The sequence below is a fragment of the Micromys minutus genome (genome assembly GCF_963924665.1).
Source record: "Micromys minutus genome assembly, chromosome: 16".
NCBI lineage: Eukaryota > Metazoa > Chordata > Mammalia > Rodentia > Muridae > Micromys > Micromys minutus.
Window position 1 is genome coordinate 24,073,725 of NC_137985.1, and position 21,694 is coordinate 24,095,418.

Consider the following 21,694-nt stretch of genomic DNA (forward strand, 5'->3'; position numbering starts at 1 on the left):
TCTTCTTTTTAAAAATATTTACTTATTTAATTTATGAGAGTCCACTGGGGCTGTCTTTAGACACATCCGAAGTGGGCATCAGATCCCAGTACAGATGGTTGTGAGCTAACACTGTGTGGTTGCTGGGACTTGAACTCAGGCTCTATGGATGAGCAGTCAGTGCTCTTAATTGCTGAGCCATCTCTCCAACCCCTAGACCACAACTTCTAATGCCTTTCTAATACGGATTTCTTGATGCTGGTGACCAGTGTGTTCTAATATGATGATCCACTGTGACATTTTCACTCATGTTTTCTCTGTGTGGCAAGGCTGGACTTCTGACTGATATTTCTTTAATAGAGATGAGGTGGCCAGAACTGAACTAGGGAAACGGTGAAACAGTGAACATGTGTTTTTGGTGTAAGACAAGTACTCTTTCCTGGGGCATGCTGACCATTTGGGAGTGAGGAGGGACAGGATTCAAATCAGTAGCTGGTGTGCACTAGGATCTCTCTACTGCAGTGCCATTTGCAAGCTGAGGATCTAGCAGCACTCACCGGATGCTCTCGGGCCTGGGAGACAAGAGCAAGGGTTTCAGGAGAGGCAGACTCTCACCTTAGAAGCCTGTTGTCATGAAGATGGTGTCCTTCCCTATCTCCATCCAGTCCTTGATGTTGAGAATCATTCCATATATACACAAAATGCCTTCTGCTCATATTCGAGCACATTAATGTTAGGCATTTGAGCTGCATTTTGCTTTAGAGTCTAAAGCAGTTCTCAAGCCATGGGTCATGAGCCCTCTGCCAGTCTAACAGCCTTTGCACAGGGGTCACACATCAGATATCTTGCTTATTAGATATTTATATTATGATTTATAACAGTAGTGTTATTACGGTTATGAAGTAGCAATCAAATAATTTTCTGGTTGAGGGGTCACTACAACGTGATGAATTATATTAAAGGGTTACAGCATTAGGAAAGTTGAGGACCATTGCTTAGACAAAAGGGTAGTTCAGAGTACTTGTCTTCTTGCAGTTATGAAGCCATAGGCATGATATATTGGCTCCCATTTCTTCAACTCTTTATTTATCTGAAAACTTTACTTACTATGTGAATTTCATAGGAATTAACCAGGATGAAATGACTGGGGACTTTACAGTTAATGGAGCATAGCTGGATAGCCTGCATCCAAAGAGGTCCCAGCATTCATAGTGGCGTTGACTTGGTTCCAATTGCCCTGAAAATACTGTGCTTGCTTTCAGCCTGTCGATGCAAATGTGATTGCTGGTATGAGTGTTTATTTGATTGCCAGTGACCAGGTACACAGTGAACTTCTTAAAGGAACCTTCAACCAGGGTGCTCCCCTTTCAAAACACAAGGCTAGATGCCTAATGGGAGGGGCTGGGATGTTCCTAGAAGCCAATTAGAACTGGGCTTTTGACCATTCTCCTTATTCTGTATAGTTCTGCACAACTTGATGTGAGGTTTTTCTATCATCTTATCCTTCTATTTGTTTTCTGAGACAGGTTCTTACCATGTAGCCCAAGCTGGAATGAAACACACTTTCTTCCTGCCTCAGCCTACTAAGTCCTAGGAGTATTGACATGGAATACCATGTCCAACACTGCCATTTCCTGATCTGAGCTCCAATCAAGTCCTCTAGTCCTGACTCTGCCCAGCATGGATTTCTCCGCTGTTGAACTTTCTCAGTCTTTATGCACTTCTGCCTGATCATGCTGCTTCCTTCTGAATAGCTCCATTTTAATATTCTTTCACACAAGAGATAGTCCTCAGCATCAGGAACAAGTTAGATCTTTAAGATTTATTCTTTCTTACTTCCTTTCTTCTTTCATTGCTTTTCTTTGTTTCTTCACTTCTTTTTTCTTTGTTTCTTTGTTTGTATGTTTCTTTCTTTCTTTCTTAATTCCCACTGTGGTTTTCCTGTAGGACAGTTATCATTGCTTACCAGAGACCACACACTTTAAACTCAGATGTTCCTTGACTTGAGATGGGAGTCAGACTGTAATAAACACATTTTAAATCGAAATTATCCTAAAGCAGAAATGCATTTAATCTATGGAATATTTACGTCATGGCTTAGCAACTGCCAGCTCGGTACAGTGCTGGTTGTTTTGTCCTATAGTTATGGGTCTGACTAAGAGCTAGGATGCTGTTTGCTGCTTAGAAGATCACTAATGCAAAATTTAAAGTATTATTTTTATTTGTTGCTTTCTGTTTTCATACTATTGTGAAAAAGACAGCCCCACAGGAAGGGTCTAGCTATAATTACTGATCAATCCTAGCAAAACCCTGTCATAGTTGTTCCATTATGGTCAGAAAAGTTAACTTGCTTCCTGTGGAAGTACAACAGTTATGAAGAATGGCAAGAGCTATCCTGTATATCATTAAGGCTTTTAGACTATACAATGATAATGATTGTTTCCATATATGGGTAGTTGTTGTAAGTTTTATCCTTGTTACATCAAGTGTTTTATGTGGGCCAGACTCCTGTCAGTTTATGTGCTACCAGGGACTGTTCAGGTCCTGTCCCTTTATCTAGGGAATGACTGCCACAGAAGGGTTGAGAGAGGTGTCCACTGTCTACTTTGTTCTCACCTCTGGAAGGCAGATTTGCTGTCCTTGGGCTCTTTGTCAACATTCCTAATTTGGTTTTCCTTTGTTTTAAATCTGTGTTCCTCTGCCTTGCATGTAAGTGCTTATTGTCCCGTGTGTACAACATCACATGAAGCTCTGGCAGGAGGGATTTGTCCCAGGAGAAAGGAAACCCCTTCATACTATCAGAGATATTTGAGCCTCTCAGGACTCTCCAGGATACTAGGACATTGATACTAAGTGATCATAGTACCAGCCCTGTGCTGGCCAGAAACAGGGAGCTGATATAAATGGTTTCTGATACCCCCCTTGGGTCAGTCTACTATAGTATATGGAACAAATTCACTATGTTATCTTGAATGTGTAAGAAACATCAAGTGATCACGTTGAGCCCAAAGCCTCCCATGGGCAGGGGACTATTAATAGACATTCATTAAATGCCAAAAGCACACAGACTTTGTATGAAAACAAAGAATTAGATAAAGTCTTTTCTGGAACATAGGCTTTTCTAAGGAGCACAGAAACCAAATGCATTGACTTGATGGGGAAAAAAATCGCAGGTAAAGAGCACAAATGTAATCAAGGTTCTGACCCCTTTGAAAGAATTTCTTACATATTTCTTTTATATGCCACGCTTTATATATAGTGTGTGACATTCACCATCTTGAAAGGATTTGTAAGCTGTTGCCCCTAGACCTTTACAGACAGGAAAATTACATCGGGCCATTTCATATGACCTTCCTGAGCTGTGGTTTCTTTATTTTTAAAAGTAGACAGGAGTAGTTAACAGGAAAGGACAAATGGGACATCACCTACCTGTGCCAGGTATGCGCTTCTAGTGGGATCCCCTGTGCCATTACAGGAACCATTTTAATATTGAGGTGCTTCTGTATGTGTCCCATGATAGTCCTCTTCCTATGCAGGTATCTTAACTTAACTCCTTATTATGACAGGGGATTTTCAAGTAGCAAAAGACATATGCCAAAATATGCTTGGAGATGGGGGGTGGGGGAAGGAATTCAGGAAAAGAGAGACCCAGGACAGCAGCAAGAAGAAATGACTACTGTCCTTCAATAGCCCAAGGGTCAAAACTATGAGAATCTTTCTGTATCTGTGGATTCGGGGTATCAACTGCACCAAGCCAAGACCTTTATAGATAATTTTAAGCTAGTGGGGAGTGGCCGAGGGACTGGAGACTACAAGCTCTCTTTTCTAATCATTTTGATTACCTGCCAGTGTTCTCTGTGTAAGAAGGTTCCAGCTGAGAACTAGGTGAAAAGGAGCCTGGTAGAAGCTGGCAGCCATCAGGTAAGTCTTCTGGTATAAAGTGAAATGAAGGAAGATGGGGGGGGGGGTGATTTTACCAGACAGAAAGGAAGACACTCAATGGCATACAACTAATTCTTGGTAGAACAGAGCTTCCCGGTCTTCTGTATTGTTGGCTTCTTTCCTGGCCTGTGTTTGCTCCATAGCTATAAAGGATTTGTTTGATTGACCCCTGCTTGTTCAAGTACTGAGTCTGAGAACAAAAGCTTTCTTCCCACTTTAGATTCATTTCCATTCTACATCTCTCTCCTCCCTACAGTACCTTCCACAGGAAAAGTGTGGCAATTCGTCTGCAGAGGTTGCCAGGAATAGACAAATTCTCTCTCAGGATGGTAAGTGTTCAGGTAAAGGACAGAAAGAACCGTGACCTCAGTGATATATAGACCTGCTAGGGTATGTTTCTACAAAGTGTTTGCAATTCTAGCTTTGAGCAGTCAGCTGTGTGCACTGGCCTGGCACATTCCTTCTCTGGACTTTTCGCTAACCAGTGCTGTAAGAAGCCAAAATCTGAGCACGACTGACTCTCACTGTCTCTAACAATGTCTTCCCTCTAGAAAAGAGCCTAGTTGCTCTGTTAACTTCCATGTAGAAATAACTTCTGAGTGCCTTTCCCTGCTGACAGCTCACCTTCTTGCCGCACAGCTTTTATCTATTTTCCCCACTCCATTGCCTGTGGATACTTCTGTGGCCTTTCCATCTGTGGCCCAAACCTTTTGCTCTCTCACCATCCTTAGAAGGTGTTCAGCACCATTTGGCACATTGTCATGTTCTGTTGTCTTTTAAAAGAAGGCTGCCTCTGCACTGTTAGTGCTGTAGGCAGGAAGGTACCTACAGACAAAAGGGAAGATCCTGAAAAGACTCAGAGTCTCTTAATATACCCATCATGATCCTGAGCAGGCTATAAAGCTCCAAAAGGAAGTTGTGGCTGCTGGTTGGTTGTTTTGGATGCTTCTAGTTCAATTCCACATGAATACTGGATCTTAGGCTTATTTCTCATATCAGACATCATCTAAAGATCCCTTCGACAGTGACAAGCTATTTCCTCTGCAGCTTCCTTGGACTGGGGTAGAAATGTATGGCTGCCATGTCTGTAAGAGAGATACCTATTTTTAACAGATGACGATGGCACTGCTACAGATGTGCTGAGGATGTTCTCATACCTTAAGACACAAAGAACAGTTGTTGGCGCAGGCGGTTGCCATACTATCTAACATATCCACCGCTGACTGGAAAACGTACGTCTCATTGAAGTGTGATTGTAGCTCATTGCCTTTTCCGTATAGGAACTATAACCTGGGCAGAAGCAGCTGAAAGCCTGAGTAGTTCTCATGTCAATCAATTTCAGGTTAACCATGTGCTGTTATTCTCTGTCAGGTGCCTCCCTGAGAATGCCTTCGCTTAGCAACAACCTCTGTTTTCACAGCAGCTTCTCCCCAAGCCTTAGTGGCAACTCCAGACCTTCCAGAGGATTGGAAGTCTCATGGATTTAAGTGCAATTGAGGGGGAAACCTCCCAAGGGATGGATACTCCTGGGATTACTTCAGCCTCTAGCATTAGTGCTGGGTTTAAAGATTGGACTACTAATTCTGTTTAACATAACTGATTGGTGCCCACATTGTATCAATGGGTCTTAAGCACCTGGTATTGCTCAGAAGAGGAAGAACAACCACAGATGTATTCAGGATATAAATCTAGCCCTAGAACTATCAGTTTCATCAAAAAGTCTCAGAAAATTCAACTTCCTAGAGTAGGGAATCTTTGAATGTACATTCAGGGCACTGGAATATAAAAAAGCAGGCAGGGTACAATTCTCTGCAATATATCAACTCTGAGGATTAGGTCCCTGGAGATCAGCATGGTAGTCTCCAGAAATTTTCAAAGCTAAAGGTTGCCCAAGTCCTCTCAGTTACTGTGGCATATCAGGTTGACAGGCAGTGCCTAGGCTTAGATGGTAAGTGAATCTCAGCATCTGTGCTACAATAAGAGCTGCGGAGACCCAGCATAAGCCATGTTATGTTTGCAAGCTACAGCTCCCATGATGCACTCCTACCATACACCAGGGGTAGGACACAGGCAACCCCTATAAACATGCACTGAGGTTCACTTGGTTACATAAGGCCAAGACAGAAAACTCAGTCAACACCAACATATAGTGGATCATTTAACAGTCCAGGTATTGCAGCATATGTAGGATGTGTGTGTGGGTGTGGCACCTGTGAAAATTCTTGATAGTGTGCTACCCATACACATACATGTTTTGTATGTTCTCTGCCTTGTTTTTTATCTACCAGAGTTCTGTGGAACACCTATCAGGGAAATCTAGTCTAGGGTGGCAGACTTATCACTGCTTAGGTCAGTACCTCCAGGAGTTCCCAAGATTCTTGAACTGGCCTCCTCTATGCCAATGCATGACTTTGAACATTTTTGAAAAGTAGAGACTGTGCAGAGAGAGAGATACAATTAAAAAGAAGTGGACAGTGGATGTGACTGTCCTCCACAGTTCTAGAGAATCTTAAATAAGATTGAATGAGAAGGACTGTGTTAAAGTACACAATAAATTGTAAGAAAGATGTAAAACTGAATACTATTATTAGTGTATAATAATACAAGCCAATATTCTTCTCTTACTCGTGGTGATGATGCTGAGAACCCCTGAATGTCCAATTCTAAGTCACTCATGCGTGTAATAAGTAAAGTACTTGCATCAAGGCCAGTGACTTATCTACCAGGTAGAACATTTTTATTTCTTTAACATGAAAAAACATTGAACCATGTTAAAAGAAAATCACTCACAAAAAGAATAATAAGAATGACAAAAATTAGGAATATCTAGTTTTAACCAGAGTGATGAAAAATGGGATAAATTGGACACCTTAAAATATCTCACAAGGGAGTTTGGAACAAATATTTTATCATATAAATATAATTACCAGCAGATGTTAAATAAAAGAAACAGGATCTATCTATCTAAATGTAACTCACACTACTGTCTTTTTGTTACATATGTTAAAATAAAATTAATTGCAATGCCCAGTGATGATGACCACAGAAATTGTTGTTAGCTTACTATTCACATTTCCATCATGTTCAGGATACTAAGGTTGTATTGCTCTCTTGGACACAAGGCTTAAAATGGAGGTGTCAAAAGTAGCTGCCCTGATCTATACCCATCTATTCACTCAAAAAGCACTATGACTTACCAACTCAAAGAATTTCCAGTGGTAAGGTGTGGGGGAATCGCTGCCAGTTAAACTATGGCATCCTGGTGATTAAGACGCATCTCAAGCTTTGAAGACTTAAGATATCAGCCCCAGATTTCCCAAGAACAAGTTCTCAGCATAAGGGAGGTTTAACCCCACCTCCCTGAACTAAAATGGTTAGAGGATAACAGAAAAGGCAGGAGATAGAGGACAAAGGAGAAGAGTAAAGGAAGCAGGGAGAGAGGCCATGGATATTTGTCTGGGAGGAACAAAGCACTACCTATGGATAGAGAGAAGATTAACATAGCCCATAGGAAAATGACAGTTTATTAAGGTAAAAAGGGGAAAGCTTGTGTTAGGATGAGATATTTAATTGTAATTAGGCATATTAATTAGGTGAAGCCAAGGGGGATTTGATTACTGGACTTTTCAATACTTTGAATTCTGGACCTTGGTTGTCAACCTCATAAGAAAGAAGAGGTCAAACAAGGGAATGGATCTTGGTGGCCAGAAATTTTTTAACAAAGCAGAGGGATTGGGGAGAAAGGCAAGGACTGCCAGAGCTGGCCAGAGTCCCTCCACTGGCATCACCTCTAGAGATTTGCCTAGACACTTATATCTGACTTTCTTCATATGTAAATTAGGACCAGAGAAGCAGCTCTCCCCAATGGAGTTGTCAGCTTCAATTTATCAAAGACAGCAGACCATAGTAGGACAGGGCTTCCTTTGTTTATTTTGTTCAGTTTTAATACCACCGCAGCATTGTTCTATGGATGCTGTCTAGGAACAGTGATGCCAGGACATCGTGGAACAGGTAGGGTAGTATAGGTAGTGAATGCATGAAGGAAGTAGTGCTGTCTAAGAGAACTGAGGATATAAGATATAGATGAGAATTGATGGCCATTTGATAGACTATGTGCACACATAGCAGAAGATGTCAAGTTAGAGTTGAAGGTTTGTTTATAAAAACAAAGAAAATGAGAAGAATAGCTTGTTCTCTTTGGGATTTACATTGCCTTATTCTCTGGTGCTGAGAGTTGAACCAAAGGCCTTACATATAAGCATGTAAGTCCATGAGGAGGAGGTATGATCCTTGATCCTGTGTTTATTTACTTAGATCACAAGAGCAACTTGTGTCAAGACCACACAGTCCTACATTGAAGATGCTCATTGACTTGGTATCTCCTCCAGTGATTCTGAATTCCTACACGAAGTTATAAGGTTAGCTTAAAATTGGACTTCCAGCAATCTTTACATAAAGAAGTCCATTGGTACATTATTGTCTGTTTAGGATAAATAGTAATGATACTAGTTTGAATTCGATTACATGTTAAAAATGTGCATGTCCACAAAAACGGCAATAGACCATTGAGAGGAGATTCATGGGGAAGTAAAAGTCGGAGGAAAACATTTGCCTAAGTTGGTTTTGTTTCCCACCTCTGGGCCTTTGTGTTGTGGTTGCAAAGTCATTAGATCCACAATGTGCTGCCACAGTTCACTTATCTTCATCCTTGATGGGCCAGTGCAGGTCTCACCACAAACCTTTCCCAGCTGACTTTCTAGGTGGGCTTCCTGTGTGGCAGGTGTTCATACCAGAATATGCACACATAGAACATCCTCTCTCTGTGTGCTGTAATTTTATTATTGATTTCCCCTCTGCTAACTTGGAAACTTTTTGAGAGCAGGAAGTGTTTTTTATTTTGCTCACCATTTAATCATCAGCATCTAGAACAGTGACTGGATATCCTGGGGCCTCAGTAAATAATGGAGAATAAATATGTGTGGTTTCATATCAAGTCTCAAGTATAATTCATTTCCCCCACATGAGTGGAGATACTTGAATCTTTAATTTCTCCAGTGGTTTCTGGTGAACCTGAGGAACAAATGCACCATAAAGAAGATAAAATGATTCAAACAAATATTTTTACTGGAAAAAAAACCCCTTTACCTAGACCCAAATGTTGGTAACAACAACAACAAAAAATGTATTGTATTTCTTTTTTAACTTTCAGTAGAGTCCTGATGTTTCAAAATCATGTTTTAAAGTTATGGTGTGTGAGTAGTTTGAAGTCAGAATTTTTATAAGCCTTTCATACAAGAAAGCACTAGCCACTGGCTGATGGGAATGTAACACAACCTAGGTTTGTCCCTCAAGGGACACTTCACACCCTTGATTCTACAAATTTTGGTTCTATTCATGTGGCTAAACTGTATTATACATCAGTTGGTGAATTTGAATTACTGGGCCAAATATCTGGGTGTCTCTACTTTATTTTTTTGTAACTCTTACTCGAGTTATGGAAAATGGACACTCTTGGTGGTTGTCCAGCCAGATAGCCTCCTTCTTCCATCTGATGGTCACACTCTTTGAATGCACCCTGTAAGTAAAAGAAACATAACAGAGCCACTGCTTCTCAAATGTATTATTAGATGTTTGACAACTTACCTTATTAGTGCTCAGAAAGCTATGCTGGTGTAAGAAGATGCAAGAGAAGATAGGACACAGGGGTTGGGTGCGGGGGAGATGTGCAGGATCTCAAGACATTGCTGAGCTAGATTTCTGAGCTTTCAAGGTAGAGACTTTCTCATGTGACAATTTGTGGCATGCCTCCATCTTTCTAAGTGTGTATACCCTATTCACTAAGACTAAGACTTCTCTGAGGCTCTCTCTACCATTTGCTATGAATTCCATCTCACTAATTCCTATTAAATGATATTAATAACAAGAAATGATGAGATCCTAATACTAATCCTGCTAGGATTCCAGTGTTTGGAGTCGTGGTCCTTTCATTCTTTATGTGGACAAAGGACATGGACTAGTGGAAGTGTGACCAGGAGGCAGAGTCTCTGCAGGACTTCTGAAATAACAGTGTTGAAGTCCGTGCCAGGGGTGGCAACAAGCTTGTAATGAATTTACTGTCCTTGTGCTGCTGTTGTTTGGCTGGGCAATTACTTCTGACTAGTGAATTACACTGTGGAATATTGATTTTCTTGTTCAGAACTAAGGCTGGGTGTATAGTTTGCCTGACCCTCGTACATGCATGCTGTGCTGGCACTGGCTTCGTAGATAAGCATTGCTTCCCACTGGGAGAGGGAGTAGAACCTACCCAGAATCCAAGTAAAGAAATACTAGTGAAAAAAGGATAAAGTAACCGCTCCCCACGTCACTTCACCACACATGCTCACTCTGTCTGGTGACACCCATATTTGAGAGTGTAGGATGCGTTATGTTTTATTAAATCCAATGCCTGTCTTAACAGACATGGGAAAAGCTGGGCTGATGCGATATCCTTTGCTCCATGTAGACTCTGAGTTGTCTGGGTGACAGGAAGGTCCAGTAGTTATCATGAACAAAGCTACACAGACATTCAGTTTAATCACAGCTTGGGTAATTGTCAGATTTAGAAACATTACTAAGAGGAGCCAGTCAGCAAAAATGAGTTTGGAGGACAACGCCTAGGCAGTAGAACACTCCACTCTGGGCTTGTTTCTCAGTGTTTAGATTCTAGTCCACTCCAAACTTTCTGGGTGATTTACAAGGACATCCTGCTTTCTTGCATTATATTCACATATCAAAATATATTGAATGATTTTTTAAAGCTATAGATTTGTAATATTTGAGCAATCCAGATGAAGCACCTAGGGTAAAATTTCACAATAAGTCTCTCTCACTCGCTCCCTCTGCGTGGGGGAGATGCATGTGTGTTTGTCGGTACACTCACCCATGCAGGCACATAGAAACAAAAGGTTGACATAAGCATGACTTCCTCAGTCATTTCTCTGCCTGTTTTCTTAAGAATGGGTCAGACTTCAGCTAAGCTGAAGGGCAGGGTATCCCTGGAAGCACTCTGTGTCCACATCAGTCCTGTGTGCTGAGACTAAGGATGCTCCAGACCAGGTCAGTATCCCCCTCCTCCAAGCCTCAGATTTTCCTGGACACTCAAAATCAGGTTCTCATCTGCACGTTCCTGCACTTTCAACACAGAGCCAGCTCCCCAGCACCAAACCTGAAAGGCTTCAACATGAGGGCCTGTGGGTGAGTCTGAAGTAGCCCATAAATCACCTGAAGTTAGACAAAGCACTTGGTGTATTTGTTCTTCTGTGGATACTTGCTTTCTCTTTGGACACATATCTAAAGGTATGCAAGGCACTAATCATTAGTGCATTCTGCTGCAGCAAAAACCACCTGTCAGAAGTGAGGAGATACTTTTCATGTGCCTAACAAAAGGTGACCACAGAGGTGTAGATGTGGTTTCAAGTGGGGACTGTTATAATTAAGGGAAATAGGGGTCAAGTGTGGAAGGACATGGGAAAGGGCTCAGGAATTTCCAGTACCAGAAGGTAACTTTTGGATATGTGTGTTGATTACATTAACAATTGAGCCAGCAATAAACAAACAGCAAATGTATCCACAAAAAACAAATGTAAGCTAAGACTTTGAACACAACAGTTGTCCTAGTGATATATGACCTATTATTCAAAATATAAATAATGGAAATAAAAGGTGTTGCATCCTTTGAATAATTAGGCAATTAAGTAACCGCAGTTTCTTTCTGTGTCTCTCTGTCTCTGTCTCTCTGTCTCTCCATTTTGGTCTTCATGTCTCTGTCTCTCTGTCTCCCTCTCCCTCCCTCCCTCCCTCTCTCCCCCCTCTCTCCTCCTCCTCCTCCTCCTTATTCTCCTCCCTCTCTCTCTGTCTCTCTCTCTGTGTCTCTCTCTGTCTCTCTCTCTGGGTCTCTCTCTCTCTCTCTCTCTCTCTCTCTCTCTCTCTCTCTCTCTCTCTCTCTCACACACACACACACACACACACACACACACAGTATGAGCATTAAGAATGTTTCTTATCCCAGAAATAATCCTGCAGTCTGTTTGTCTTATGCCATGTACAATGCAGCTTTGTACTAACATTATTTGCAGTTTTAGGAAAAGCTGCTGTCTACAAGTAAGCAGTGCTCCTTTCTGAGTACCACAGGACCCATCTCCCACCTTCTCAAGGAGCCAGTTCAAATATCTGCAGAATAGCTGTTATGATTATATATTTTTTATCCTGAGGCACGATGCTAGAAGCAAAGACAATGCATTTGTTGTACAATTTGTCCAAATTTGCACCCTCTATCTGCATAGTCTTAAAGGGCTGCTTTCCAGAATGTTGTCTTGCGGAAATCTTACAAAAAAACCAAAGTCATTTAATATTGCATTTTAAAGCTAGATAAAGCACTCTTCCATAACAACATCTTATATAAAAGATGAGAACAGGGAACCTAATAAACTAGTGATGTATTTGGACTATAGCCTAGCTCTACATATTAGCAACTCAATTTTCTATTCAAAGTGCAGCACCAATACTCAGGAATTCCAAAATTAAAAAGTCACTGGAGGAGCATAAGTGCCATGGCTACTCTAGGAATTTTAATCCAGTATATGACAGACGCATCGATAGATGAATATTCGTTTAAAAGACATTAACAACCTCCAAAACACAGAGAGGAACTCACATACTTTCTCCATATGCCAGAAGAAATTATTTGAGTCATTTGCTGGCTTGCATAGAAATAAAGTCAGCATTCAAAAACTAAAGCCAAACCAGGTCACCTTCATAAAGGCTTCTGTATCAGAATGCTTCAGAGATGAATTAGAAGAGCTGATCTCTACCCGAGCTTAGAAACTAAGGGATCTTGTCCAGCAAGGTTCTACACACAGGATACAGGACATGAAGGCAGACTCATGGAGCTGTGGGAGATAGATGTAGAGACTTGGAGGGTCCTTATTCACAAATCATGAGAACATTAATTTGCATGTATTGCCTTACAAGAGGATGAAGTCAAGTGCTCATGGAAATAATGTTTGAATTCAGTATAGAGAGAAGGGAGAGCTAATGCCTTGAGTGGCTTGATTGGATAGCCAGGGGATAACCAAGGAAATGCTAACCACACAATCAAATACAAATGAGCAAGGTCTGAGTCAAATCAGCTCTGGAATTTGGCTTAGACTTTTAAAAATCTGTAAGTTGAAAAGAAATGGTTTTTATTTCCTCAATCAGACACCACTGATGCCAATTGTTTTAAGCAGATTGTCTGTGGCAGGCTAATGACTGGCACATGTAGACACATTCTGCCTGCATCTCTTCCCACCCTGCATCAAGGTTTGCATGAGAGGAAATGGCTGATTCCCCACAACCTTTTCTTTTTATATAGAGTTCTTTCAGTTACAAGCAGCTTATTTCTATTACCAATTGTAATATCAGGAATACATCCATGCTTTGTAAAACTCAAACTCTACACTTGCTGATCAAAGATATCTACACAGTAGGATCTTGTGATTGATGTGAGTGCTACAGTCATGCCTCTAAACTCAAAGTCCAGGAAGTAGAAGATAATGATGGGAGAGGCCAGTGGAACGTACTAACACTCAGGCATATTTGGGTGTTAATTCATCTGCTCTCATGTCTGCTGCTTGAAGAACAGTAACTGGCATTCAGCAGTAGCAGGCACAGCATCTGAGACCACTACTGCATTACTGCTTATGAACATTGCTCTGCATTGGTACAGTCTCCAGATCTGAGAGAAGACTTAGTCTTAATGGTTCTCTCCACGCTTGGAAGTAGATATCTGGGCACACTGGGGTAGAGTGCATGTGTAGAAGACTAATTTACAAGGGCTGGAAAGATGTTGCACATCTGTGTGTCTGGATGGGAGCAGCTGTTCTGTTGGAGGATGACTATCCTATAGGAATCGCTGGTGAAGATGTTTAGGGTTTGTTCCTCTACAGCTGTCCTCTCTGTCCCCATAGAGGCTGCTATGGTATAGTGATTTGATTTTCCCTAATTACAATGTGCCTATGGGATACCCTAGTGTTGATGTGGATGGAATATTTTTTAAGTATGATGGCAATTTTTCTCCAACTCTTAAGTGATCCAGTATTTATATTCTATTTGGTATGAAAACAAAACAAAACTTACCATGGCTTTTATTCTGGGGGTTGTTGCCACTCATTTTAATACACACTCTACCACTTTCTTGTTTCCAGCAAACCAAGGCTCAAGAGTTGTCCCTATCAGCTCCTGTGAGCCCCTGTGATGAATTCCAAATTTACAAAGAGGCTTAGGAAGCAGAATGCCATCCCCTGTTAATTTCCTAAGCAATTTGGGACTCAGGGATCTGATAAACAAAGAAGAGACCTTTACTTCTAAGATATCTCAGAGAAATCTCTTGCCTGGAGAACCCGTTACCCATGGGCAAATGGTCCTCCAAGAACATGCTCTTCCATAACCTGATCACCAAAATAGACACAGGCAAAAGGAACATGGGTTGACATGACAGTGGTAGACTCAAGCCTTACTCACCAGTGACAGCCTTGGCTGACATTAACACGGGGCATGGTGGTAAGAGGTTAACATGAGTTGTGATTCATGATTAGAGTACTGGTAATGTCAGCTAGTAGCATTGGGGAAGCTATTGAAGGATAGGGTAGTTGCAAATTTTAAAGATAAATCTAGTCAGTCAGAGGCTAGCAGCTGTCTCCTCTTGTCTCATTGAAGGCAGGAGAGTCTATCTTCGCAGATAGCTGTGCTGAAACATGTTCTTCAGGAAGATTTCTGGCTTCCACTTTTGAAAGTCACCTTTGCTCTCTCTCCTTATTACCAGTTATTTGTGATCTGTAAGCTAAATCTTCCCATGTGGACCGAAGTGTAGGAGGGATAGAAAAATCACACTTAGCACTTTCATACTTTTTCCTCCCATAATTAAGAAAGTATTGAATTTATTTCTTGAAGCAGTTTTACACTTAGAGAAGATTGAACACACTGTATAACAGAAAGAAATGGGTCTATGTCTCTGGACCCACCCCTAAAATATTTCCTCATATGAATAAATTGCTACAGGGTCTCAGAATAAAATTCCTCTACTTTCTTGCTTGAAGCAGGGCACTGTTTTGGAAAGAACTCCTACCTTCCTTACATACTGCTGCTGATAAATATTTCTCTGTTTTTAATTCCTGCCCTGCCTTTTGACCCTTGCATTTCATGCTATGAAAATGCAAGGCCCCTTGCTTCCAGTGGTGCTGGGTCAGGGGGAGGGGCGGGGTCAATGCAGACCAAGTCTATGAGACTTAGGCAGACTATTCCACATATTGTTGAGTTGTTTGGTATCTGGAGTTACCTATCAGTGGAAAGTGTAATTGGGGTATGAGGCCCTAGAGGGGCAAAGAGACATCAAGTAAGCAATCCCAAATCAGTGTTGGTAGTATGAGCTGGAAATGCCAACATTCCTGTTAAACATCCTCCCTCCCTTCAGGCCAAGCTAACCCCTGAAATCATAAGGAGAGTGATTCCTGGCAGGTCATTCTGATACCTCATGCCTAACTCACAAGCAATCATCTGTGTGGTGCATTTCTAGAATCAACCTTAAGATTATTTGAATACAGTTCTGTTAATCACTTCTTTTTCTCTTAATTTATTTGTGTAAGTAGAATGTGGGTGTTGGTGTTGTTGGTGGCAGACATGGAAGGCAGTCAGTTCTCAGAACATTAATTCGTAAGGTTTGGGGCTATTTAAAACACACAATGATAAATGTTTCTCTGCTTTAATTATGCCTTAACTTTTCATGCATACTCAACAAGAGTTTATGAATTGGAATTAGCTGTTGTGACTAATGACCATTTGACCCACAGAGAAACCAAAGTATATCAGGATAGTGGTAGCTTCCAAGGAGACTCTCTGAAGGCATTGGAGGCAAGATCCTCACAATATTCTGGCTCTTCTTGCACTCACAGAGAGGATGGAGGTAGTTCAAATTCCACTGTCTTATTAGCAGAATACTTGCCAAGGCAAACTTCTGTGCATCTCAGAAGCATTGCAACATCCCCATCTCCAACCTTTACCAAGCCAGGCAGATTCACCCCCCACCCCCGTTACCAAATAAGGTATCACACCAGGTGAAGAGGGACATGGAACACTTTTTAATGTCAAGTCAGAGACAACCCATCCCTCCCCTATCCCCCAATCCCAGTTTCCCTCATCACATCCAGGACCCCTCCCCGAGGCCTCTCTGGTCCCCAGACTTTGGGGAAGGAAAAAAAATGGTTACCTAAAAACTGCATTTTTCTTCTCTTTCATACACACTCACACGAAGGTGGAAAATTAAATAAAATAAACCAAGAGGATTAAGTTCTCCAGTAGTCACAAAGGCATCAGGGATTCCCACAATGGGCTAAAGCAAGTGATTACTGTTGGTTTAGTTGTTTTAGCTGCTTGCTGTCGGTTAATGCCCCAAAGGTGTGATGGAGAAGCCAAGCTGGTGGCCTCCTCCTCAGAGAGCCACACCTGGAAAGATGCTGTGTCTGGTATTAGTTATTGTTTCTGTTGTCCTTTCTGCTTTATAGAAATGTCTCTGACATGTAAATAACCCAAGGGAAAAAAAAAGAAAGGAGCTGATTACACAATTACTGGTAAACTCTATCACCTTTTAGAAGATCAACACACAGCTAACGCCATATACAGCATGCAGAAATGTCTGAGAAGGTCCCTGCTGAGAAAGAAAATGGCTAGAACTCTAACAAAAAAAATATATGTGTGTATATATATATATATACTGTATAATATTTGTCATCAAAAGAAGCATAGCCAACAAATTAAGATAGAGTGCAGACCAACCTTCCATGTCTAATAGTGTATAGATAGCATAGTACTGTCTGCAAGAGATGAGGAGGAATCGCTAACGCTGGTGGAAGTGTTTGTTAAATCACACGTGTGTCTGGTGGATTTGCCAAATCCTCAGCAGGTGGTTAGTGCCTGGGGTCTGGTCCACCAAGTTGTAAACTTAGGTAAGAAGTACATTATTCGCTTTTAATACTTAATAAACACGCTTCCCTTCACCCTTGCCTGTGTGTTTTTAGTGTTGTCTCTTGTTTATGCCCTAAGTTCTAGACTCATATCAGAAAATGTAATTAATAAAATTAATAATGAATCAGAATCCCTTATTATCCATGATGTCCATGTGGTAAAATGAAAAACAAAGGCTTAACGATATCTTTTGTGACTGTCGCTTGTGGGGTTATGGTGCTGTCAGGCTGGCTTGTTTCATTCTTTCTTCTTTCTTTCTTTCTTTTTTTTTTTTTTTTGTTCTTGTATTTTTTTTTCCTCCGGGTTTCACACCTCATGACACACGCCACCACCGTGCAGCCCACCAAAGGGCCCTCCGTGGCACATCAAGGCCCCCCGTTTCTCACTCTGTGCTTGTGTCTATGGACCGATGAAATTTGGGATGGCCGACTCCAGAATGTTCCATAGTGGGGCACGTTAGTGGGCAGAGTGGCTGAGCCCTTCCCCACCCTGGCAACAGAGAGGTCGCACAGTGCAGCTTGTGGGTGGGTCCAAGCTAGCTGTGCCTTCTTCCCATTTGGGAAAAAAAAAGAAAACTCAGCGGTACCGAAATCTCTGCAAGGCAATTTTCAAATTTCCATTTTTTTTTTTTTTTTTTAAAAAACCTTTTTTTTTTCCCCTTTACCACAGTACGCTTTGTTCCCCTCCCTCGAATTTCTGTCTTATTGGCTGTGATTCTCGGAATTTCATTTGATTCTGACTTGTTGCTTCATGTTGCAGTGCTGTTGAATTGAGATGTGGTGGCAGCAGCTCCCCACAGCAGGGAAGGGGCACTCACATCAAAATTTGAGGAGCAGGTGTAAGACCAGAAGAGGGAGGAGCCAAATGCAGCCTGCCCTCCTTGACGTCCCATTGTTGACCTCACTGACCGCACCCGGGCCTGTGGAGAGAACACACATGTCATGAGCTACCTGCTGCAAGACAGGAAAGGGCCCTCCCAATAACTTGGTCTGCCGTTACTTCTGCGGAAGCTTGCCTCATACAAACTTCTGGGCTAGTTCGCCTCTTGGGTTCACGGACTTCCGTGAAAGAGGAAGTGGTGATGATTGAATGGTACATACGGTCAGAAATCAGAGGCATTAGACACATAATGAACAGGGACGAGGTCCGATCTGCACGGGTACACTGAAATTTTCAGAGCTATTTAGAACTAGTGACCATATGCAGTCCCTGCCCTCACCTGAACACTGCCAAAACCCAATCGCCCGACTCAGCTCGCTCAGCCCTGGTGTCACTTCCGGTTAAATCAGACCATATTCGACCAGGCTTCTGGATTGCACAAGGGGTTTATCCTGTCTAGTCCTGGAATTTCGGATCTAGCTTCTACCCACACGATTGCATTCCTTGGCCCTTTGAAGTCAGTGGCTGTCCAACGTTATGTTGGCTTGGGTCACAAGTGTCATACAGCTTCTTGGCAATGTAACGGCATCATGCTGAAAAGCCCCAGGGAAGCCTGTTCTGTTCTGAGCCTAGCGGGGAGGTGATCCAGGCAACACAACATGGAAGGCATTTGTACAGACACAGGTAATGAAGATGCATGATCGTGAAAGCCCTGAGGACTCACCTTTCAATTGGTTGTCACTTAGGTTTAGTCACCCACTGCCCACACCTTCTAGACTCTAAGTGCTAGTTTTCTATCTCAGGCAGCACTAGAAGTGCCCCTCCTATATCCACTCCCTGTTGCCTTCGCTTGCTTTCCTTCTTTACACAGAAGAAAGGCCACTTCTTGCAGCCCCCTGGAAAGAGGTTACATTGCTATACTTTCAGGGAGTCTGGACTGCTTGATTCTTTCCACATTGGCTCTTGTCTCTGACTTGTCTATGCGACCTTATATACAGTCTATGAGAGCCAGGTTCCATTTCTTCCCGGGTAAAATGAGTGATCCATTGAATCTTTCTACATGTACCTTGCCCAACACAATTGAAAATGTGTCCTGTGTACTTAGCCTGCTGGTAATCTATATGGGCACAGGGTGCCTCTTATTTTCTTCTATTTCTTTTGTTGTCTGAATACACAGGGATTCAGCTTTAAAGTCCATTCTTCATTCACTCTGAGCATACCTCACCCTCTCTGTCCAGCTACCTGCCGTGGCCAAGAAGAATGCTAGGTCTCTGAGAGCAAATGGATGCTCCTCTTTTCTTTCATTCCCTTCTTCCATACTTAACAGAAGGGCAGAGTCATAAGCCAAACAGAATACAGCAGAAGCCCTGCCAGGCTTCCACATAAGAAAAGTACATAGAGGGGTGAACGTCTTGTGTGCAACCTGGAACCTCTGTACTTTGGCTTTGTAGTTCTGCTGGGTGCTCTCTGGTGCTTTTGTTTAGTTACACTGATACAGTCCTCAGAGCTCTATTGTGGTTCAATACTATGTTGGGAAACAGGACATCTGTAGGGATAGCTCCTAAGCCTGCAAACCTTAGAAAACAAAATAAATAGTGCCTGTGAACACATCAACTTCCTTGGAAGAAGAATTGTCTCAGTAAAATTCACAGGGCCTCCCTGCTATTCTTATTCAGGCCCGAGTTATCATGTCCAGACTACCCACTGCCTGCACCCCAGGCAACAGTCTTTTTCCTTCCTGCTCAGGCTGTCTCTCCAGCAACTATGGCAAACCTGACTTAGCAGAAAAGACGACCCAAGGTAAGAGGTCTCCCTACACCTGCTGAAAGAACCATCTGCATGGCTCACCTCCCAAGTCACAGAGTTCAGCAGCTACACTGCCCTGGCTTGCCTGGACATCTCACATTTATCCCTTACTTTAATATCAGAGTAATGCTTCCACACCTCCAGATTGCTCCAGCTGAGTCCTCCAGCCTTCACAAGAATGTCTGGCTCCTTGGTAGAATGTTTACCATCACAATGTATGATCTGCCTGCTCTCTGCCACCTTAAGTTGTCTTTCTCCCATGTTTTCTTAAATTCTTAAATATTGTTAACCTGGTGCTTGTGGGTACACACACACACACACACACACACACACACACACACAAAGAGGCTGGCACTTCACAGACATAATGTTTTTCTTTCATAAGCTCACATTCTCTAACCCTTTGTCAGAAACATGCTTTATTTAATTCACTCCTATTCATTGTCTCGACTTCTACTCTGGATTCCAGTGGTGTAGACAATGCTCCTCTATTCTGTCACTAACATACCTATTCTGCTATTAAATAACACCCAGAACGGTAACATTCTAATTCTCTTTATTTGTCCAACATGCAGGGTTTTTTTTTTTTCCTAAGTGCTATGAAGAGCTACAATTCTTTCTTCTTCCTCTTCTGCTTCTTGTTCATTAGATTGATATAGGATCTCCCTACCTATATCAGGCTGTATTTGAAATCTCAATCCTTGTGCCTCAGAATCCCAACTTGTGTACCTATAGGTGCATGGCATTGTGTCTGGCTTGCTGTGGCGTCCTAACTGCAGGATATGTATCTCACTGGCTATGGGAGGTATTCAGTACTTACTGACTAAAGGAAGAGCTCTGACTGATGCTGATGTGTCTATGCTTACTCCGTGCTTCTGTTTATTTTGATTCCATTTTTATTTTTTGTTTCTGAAGTTGTATTTGTTTAAAAAACTCAAACCTCAAAGGAAACAAGTAAAACCGACACAGGCCTTTCTCCTACGTCTTGCATTTTATCTCAGTTTCTCTTACAGAAACCCTCACTCCTCCCCACCTTTCCTAACTCTGTCCAGCAAAGTCAACAAAGACATCATGATTGAGCCAGAAAACCAAGCTGCACTCAGACCAGGATTCAGGACTGTTGAGGATCTATGATAGTACCTAAGGAACCCATGAATGATCTGAGGATTGTCATTTTCCTTTGGAATATCTAGAAACTTTACTTTTGAGACTTTAAAGACCCTTCCCCGGCCCCTGGACTCAAGTTTCCAAATGTTTCTTCCACCAGCTCAGATCATGTATCTGCAGGGAAGGGAGAGGTTCATGGTTAACCCATTTGGGCACTACTAAAGGCTGCTCTGTCCCACCCAGAGCAAGTACCAGAGGAAAAGAATGCCATGGGGTGAGGACCTTTGTTTCTCATAGACATAAGCCACAGTCTGCTATGAGCAAAACCTTCTTCTAGTAGATGCTAGGGAAGTGACAGCTCATCCCGTCTGTCTGGTGACACGGTCACTCAAATGAGGCATCTGTTCTTCTTCCAGCCACGCCTCCATTCCACATCGGATGCCTTTATTGCCACTATCTCATTAGAGAGCAGCAGAGGCCTAAAGAGACTAATTACCAGGACAGTTAGGGTCTCAGAGATGTGTGAGGAGTGTCAATTATCCGTCGGAAACATCTGGCTGCCATGAAAGCCTCAAATAAGACATTTTATTCCTGTCCCAGTGACTCACCCAAGAACCTCCCCTTTCCTCCCAAGTCCCCCTCCCTCTCACCAGTTTCCTAATAGCTCTGAGTTAGAGAAGAAAGGGATGAGCAAAGGCAGCATGCAAGGCAATGGCCTGAGAAGACTGTTGCATTAGAAAGAGCTTCGTGAGGAAGGCAAGACAAGCCCTGCCAGGATCCCAGAACCCAGCTCCTCTGACTATAGCAGATGCTCATTAGTGCCACCATATGGACCAGTTAAAGTCGTGCAAGTGGAAGCAACTCTTAGGATATGACATCATTGGGGATTGGGGTTAATCTAGCTTAATAGCAGATCAGGGAGAGGTCCTGCTTGAATGTTTGAGGG

General features: G+C 42.2%; 1 protein-coding gene across 4 annotated transcripts in view; it reads right to left on the bottom strand.

Moving 5' to 3' along the window:
- Window positions 1–17,774: 17,774 nt before the first annotated feature.
- The window catches only part of LOC308430617 (neurotrimin), a gene marked incomplete at both ends in the record, with an annotated part of 925,750 nt that continues 921,830 nt past the window's right edge, over window positions 17,775–21,694 (bottom strand). For all 4 annotated transcript variants that reach the window (XM_080929828.1, XM_080929827.1, XM_080929826.1 and 1 more), the window contains one exon: window positions 17,775–17,875. In XM_080929828.1, coding sequence (XP_080785954.1) covers window positions 17,775–17,875 — 101 coding nt within the window. The remainder of the gene's footprint in view (window positions 17,876–21,694) is intronic.